The sequence below is a fragment of the Staurois parvus genome, unplaced genomic scaffold, assembly GCF_062004578.1.
Source record: "Staurois parvus isolate SC_StPar_1 unplaced genomic scaffold, SC_StPar_1.0 ptg002023l, whole genome shotgun sequence".
NCBI classification, from domain to species: domain Eukaryota; kingdom Metazoa; phylum Chordata; class Amphibia; order Anura; family Ranidae; genus Staurois; species Staurois parvus.
The window spans coordinates 93,312-99,637 of record NW_028319819.1 but is presented as its reverse complement, the minus strand read 5'-3'; the positions used below and the strand labels follow the sequence as shown (position 1 = coordinate 99,637).

Genomic DNA, 6,326 nt, shown 5'->3' with positions numbered 1-6,326 from the left:
CCCGTATGGGGGAGGAATCCCTCCAACCTGCCTAATTCACCCATCCTGACCATAACCTCCTATGGAGGAGAATTCTGCACCACAACAGACGCTGTATATGGTGTGCAGAGGCCGGGAGTGAATTGCTTCGATACGTTGCTGGAAAACCAATCCGTTGATGATTGACATATCAGTGACACGGATACGATATATATGTTACATGAAGGTGTCAAAGTGACCAACACGTGTCATATGATTGTCCGGGGATTACCAGATGTTACAACAGATATGTAAAGGATCATTTTCCAGCTGCCAATTGGAGCACACACTGAGCAATTCACCCAATATCGGGTATATTAACCCCTTCCATACCGGGCACTCCCCCTCCCCCCCCTTCCATACCGGGCACCCCCCCCCTTCCATACCGGGCACCCCCCCCCCTTCCATACCGGGCACTCCCCCCCCCTTCCATACTGGGCACTCCCCCCCCCTTCCATACCGGGCACTCCCCTCCCCCCCTTCCATACCAGGCACTTTTCCCCCTTCCTGCCCAGGCCAGTTTTCAGGTTTCAGCGCTCTCACACTTTGAATGACAATTGCGCGGTCATACAACATTGTACCCAAACTAAAATTTTATCATTTTCTTCACACAACTAGAGCTTTCTTTTGGTGGTATTTAATCACCGCTGGGATTTTTATTTTTTGCTAAATTAACAAAAAAAGACCAAAAATTTTGAAAAAAACACGTTTTTCTTTGTTTCTGTTATAAAAATTTGCAAATCAATAATCGTTCTTCATAAATTTAGGCCGAGATGTATTCTGCTCCATGTCTTTGGGGGAAATAACCCAAATTAGGATGTATTATTTATCTGTAGGAAAGTTATAGAGTTCACAAACTATGGGATAGATCTGATTATTGATCAATCCTGAAGTACTGACAGCCAATCTAATTTCTTGAGGTTCAAGAATGTCAGAACAGTACAGATATCCCCCAAATGTCAGGACGGTACAGATCTCCCCCAAATGTCAGAATAGTACAGATATCCCCCAAATGTCAGGACAGTACAGATATCCCCCAAATGTCAGAATAGTACAGATATCCCCCAAATGTCAGGACGGTACAGATCTCCCCCAAATGTCAGGACGGTACAGATATCCCCCCCAAATGTCAGAATAGTACAGATATCCCCCAAATGTCAGAACAGTACAGATATCCCCCAAATGTCAGGACGGTACAGATATCCCCCAAATGTCAGGACAGTACAGATATCCCCCAAATGTCAGGACAGTACAGATATCCCCCAAATGTCAGGACGGTACAGATAGCCCCCAAATGTCAGGACGGTACAGATAGCCCCCAAATGTCAGGACGGTACAGATATCCCCCAAATGTCAGGACGGTACAGATATCCCCCCAAATGTCAGGACGGTACAAATATCCCCCAAATGTCAGGACGGTACAAATATCCCCCTAATGTCAGGACAGGACAGATATCCCCCAAATGTCAGGACGGTACAAATATCCCCCTAATGTCAGGACGGTACAGATATCCCCCAAATGTCAGGACAGGACAGATATCCCCCAAATGCCAGAACAGTACAGATATCCCCCAAATGTCAGGACGGTACAGATATCCCCCAAATGTCAGGACAGTACAGATATCCCCCAAATGTCAGGACAGGACAGATATCCCCCAAATGTCAGGACAGTACAAATATCCCCCTAATGTCAGGACGGTACAGATATCCCCCAAATGTCAGGACGGTACAGATATCCCCCAAATGTCAGGACAGGACAGATATCCCCCAAATGTCAGGACAGGACAGATATCCCCAAATGACCCCTTTTTGCAGAGTAGACAGTCCGACGTACTTCATAAGAGGAATGGCGAGTTTTTTGAAGTTGTATTTTTTTTGGCATAATTTTTCGGAAAATGAAAAAATTTAAAAGATTATTTTCACAATTTTTTGTTACATCCTGTCACCAGTGCAGTACAGCGTCATCATATAACTGGCATGGCGGTGATCAGGGACACTGACTGGTGACAGGATGAAAAAAAAATACATAACTTTTTTTTAATTTTTTTAATTTTTATTTTTTTATTACTTTTTTCTTTTTTTTAAGATTTTTTTTCATATCTCACTATGACCAAAGTAGTACAATGTAACCATAGTAACATTGTACTACTTTGGGGAAGTGATCAGTATTTTTTTTTTACACAATTTGCTTGTAGCAAAGAATTACTTTATATAAACAAGCATTTACCTCAATGACATCGATTCATTCAGGGTTTTTTTTGTGCTTAGCTGTGATTTGGCCACAGCTAATCACATGACATGTGCATGTGACCTGCTGTGACCATTCACAGCTAGGCAGTAGTATACAATGGATGGCATGAATGAAGCCATCCATTGTATACAACTGTCATGTGACCTGCTGTGATTGGTCACAGCAGGTCACATGGTGCCGGCAACGGGGGCCGGTACTCAGATCTGTCATCGGACGTGTCCGAGGTACATGGCCGGTGACAGATTGCGCCGCTGTGTGGCTCTGCAGGCGTGCAAACTGCACATGTGCGGGAGGACGCCATATAGTATCCACCCGGAACGCTAAGGGGTTTTGCCGGCCACCATTCGGCCATTGGCCGGGCGGCTGATGGTTAATAGCACCAAATCGGGGCATTCATCTGTGTGAAAACGTCAGTATAGATGTCACAGATCAATATTCCTGTCCCAGCAGCTGTTGTGGGGTGACCCTGTCATTGGTGGATACCATCAATAGAAGAATGTATAGGGAGCAGATAATAGGACGATTGTAGAGATCCTCGGCTCAATGTTCCCCAGCACACAGTTACTGGATATTCGATACTTGAAAAATGACAGTTTATTTTACAGGGGCAATAAAATGCAGATCATTTTTGACAGTGAAAAAAAAAATCACATTTAAAAAAAGAGGGGGGGGGGGGTTTATCAGTTGAAAAATGACAGTATTTTTGTCAGTTGAAAAATGACAGTATCATTTTTTGCCACTGTAAAAAAAACTGTCATTTTTCAAATGAAAAAAATAAGTGCCATATTCAACAGACAAAAAAATGGCATTTTTCAACTGTGAAAACCCCTTCATTTTTCAAATGTCAATTTTTTGCCACTGTCATAAATCAACTGTATTTTTTTTTTTTGCCACTGTCATAAATCAACTGTATTTTTTTTTTGCCACTGTCATAAATCAACTGTATTTATTGCCACTGTCAAAAAAACTGTCATTTTTAAACTTTATAAAAATAACTGTCATTTTTAAACTGCCAATAAAACCTGTCATCTTTTAATTGTCATAAAAACCATCATTTATCAACTGTTATTTGTTGCAACTGTCAAAAATAAACTGTAATTTTTTTTACCACTGTGATTTGTGATTTTTTTCAACTGTTAAAAATAACTTTCATTTCTCAATTGAAAAAATAATCTCATTTTTCAAACTTTCATTTTTTCCATTGTCAAAAATTAACTTTTTTATGTCATTTTCAAAAAAACATGTTATGTTTCTGCTGTCAAAAATAACTCATTTTTCAACTGTCACAGATAACTGTCATTTTTCAACTGCCAAAATCCCCTTACAATGTCTCTGGGTGGATCTCTCACTTCTGGCTCCTCCCACATATCTTTATACAACCTCCCCCTACCCATACCCCGGCATGGAGGGGCTGAGTGAAGGTGGTGGTGAAGGTGTGGAGGTGTCGGATCGGGTCACACAGATCATAGAAGGCGATCCGCCCGGCCTCATAATCCAGATCTATCCTGACTCTGGTACTGGAGACACCGCCGGGGAATGGGGTATTATTACTGTCATGTTTCACTGAGTACTGATTACCCTCCAACCACCCTGACCTCTCCAACCCCCAGGACTTCTTATTATATCCAATCACTGACTGATCTCCTCTCCTGTCTATATTGGGGTAACACATCCCAACTATCCAGGACTGTGACCTCCCGACATCCACTTCCCAGTAATGTCTCCCGGAGGAGAAGCTCTGACTGCTCATCACCTGAGGATAACCCTGGAACCTCTCTGATGTTTCTTGCCGATTCTGATGTGATGATGAGAAGGATGCAGTTTTCCCGTCATCTGATATATGTAGACGATTACCAGCTGTCCTCACATCCAGTAATATGTCTGTAACCCCCGACACCCCCCATCTTTGCTGTACAGCCCCAATATTTGGTCCTCCAGTGGGGGAGTGTTGGGGGTCTGGCCTGGATGGTGGACCATTGATGGGACCTTTGCCCTTTGTAGAAGAATGTGGAGAGACATGTGTGCCTGTACATTTCTGTACATTGACCCCAGACATGATATCAGATAAACCCGTGTGTAATGTGTGTGAGATCCCCCCCACATCCCCATCCCCTCCATCATGGAGGAGCTTCTCATGTCTCTCTTTGTCCTCATCATCTCCATCCTCAGTATCACACAAGTCACCTGTGTCTGATTTCTGTAGGACAGTCAGTAGATCCGTCATGTTACACAGCTTCTCAATGTCCCTCATCTTCCTGGACAGCTCCTCCTTCTTTATTTCCAGATCCCGAATATAATCCAACATGGGATGGGAGACCCGCTCTGCCCACCCAGAGATGTCCCTCAGGACTCTCTTCTCCAGGTCTTCCAGACGTCTCCTGAGGTCTCTGAACAGGGCAGTGACTCTCTTGGTTTCATCATCTGCTTTTCCTTGTACTTTCCTCCCGCGTTCCTGCAGACTCTGGACTCTTTTCTCCATCTCCTCTCTCTCTGTCATCAGTTTCTGCAGAACATTCCTCAGTTTCTTCTTCTTCATCTCAGAGGCCTCCTCCAGAGTCTCCACCTGGTGTCCCCGATGTTCTCCGGCCAAACTGCAGGACACACAGATACAGGTGGAGTCCTCAGTGCAGTAATACTTTAGTAGTTCCTTATGGATGGAGCATTTCCTGGTCTTCAGGGAAGTGGTGGGGTCACATAGGACGTGTTCTGGTGACTTGCTGTGGACTCTCAGGTGGTTGTCACACAGAGAAGCTTCACACAGCAGACAGGATTTCACAGCCGGTACAGGAGTGTGAATACAGTGAGTACAGAAGACCCCGGACTCCTCCTGCTCTGGATGGGTAGACTGGAAGTTCTCCACTATGTTACGTAGCTTCAGATTCTTCTGGAGGACAGGACGCTCCTGGAACTCTTCTCTGCATTCAGGACAGGAATAACATCCAGACCCCTCCTGTGTATCCAACACACGGCCAATACAGTCCCGGCAGAAGTTGTGTCCACATCTCAGGGTTACAGGATCTGTATAAATGTCCAGACAGACGGAACATTCCAGCTCCTTCCTCAGATCAGAAGACGCCATCGCTGAGAGCAGAAGACAGAATGACGGGGAAAGTCTCTGACACTCCGTATCCAATGTGACCCGTTCTGTACCCTCCTACACGGGGCGAGGTGTACATTCCTACACAGGGAGAGGCTGGGACTGAGACACGTAGCTAGAAGAATTCTTCTACAGAAGGACACAGACATGTAATAAGTAGTGACGGGTCCAACACCCCCCTGTTCGGTTCGCGGTCCAACATTCCAACTTGACGAAAGTTCAACCGCAAACTTCGAACTCAGTGCAAGTCTATGGGACTGGAACTTGTAAATGGAAAGTGTCCATTCTGAAGGCTTTTATGCCAGTTATTGGCCCCAGACGTGGTATGGGGACTCGGGGACGGCCCTGAGGGACATGAATCACTGGGGGAAAAAAAAGTACCATTTTTAAAGGGGCCATCATTTTTCATTGCTTAAAGTAAAAAAACAAAAAAATGAAAAATGTAATTATCATTCCTGGGGGGTCCCCATAAACTCCCTGCAAAGTTGCACATCTGTACAATGTATAGGACCTGCTGCACCACGACTGACATTTATATTAAAAAAACTGTGTGGGGTCCCCCTAATCCATAAAAGACCCTTTAGGTCTGTTGGGAAGGTTTGGAGGGACCCCACAGTGATTTTTTTTTTTAAAGTACGTGGGGTTCCCCCTAAAAGCCAAACCGGGCCCTTTAGGCCTTATAGGCCTTCTAAGAAGAACCCCACCACCCACAAATAGGTGGAAAAAGTGTGGGGTCCCTCCTAACTTCCTACCAGGCCCTTGATTGGAGCACAGGCCTGGCAGGCCTAAAAGGGGGGATGAACGAGTGGCCCTCCCCTCCCTGGGGCTTACCAGGCCACATGCCTTCAGCATGGAGACAAGGGCCTCTTCCCTAAAACCCTGGTTGTGGGGGTCTGCAGGCAGGGGGCTCATTAGCATCAGGGTACCCCTTTATATAAAAGGGGGCACCCTGATGCTGCC

The 6,326-nt window shown here is 45.1% G+C and overlaps 1 protein-coding gene across 1 annotated transcript; it reads right to left on the bottom strand.

The window, feature by feature from the left end:
• Positions 1–639: 639 nt before the first annotated feature.
• LOC149433016 (E3 ubiquitin/ISG15 ligase TRIM25-like) lies at positions 640–5,387 on the bottom strand. Its single transcript, XM_089664755.1, has one exon. The coding sequence runs from the start codon at positions 5,346–5,348 to the stop codon at positions 3,615–3,617; it is 1,734 nt and encodes a 577-aa protein (XP_089520881.1). The 5' UTR covers positions 5,349–5,387; the 3' UTR covers positions 640–3,614.
• Positions 5,388–6,326: the final 939 nt, after the last annotated feature.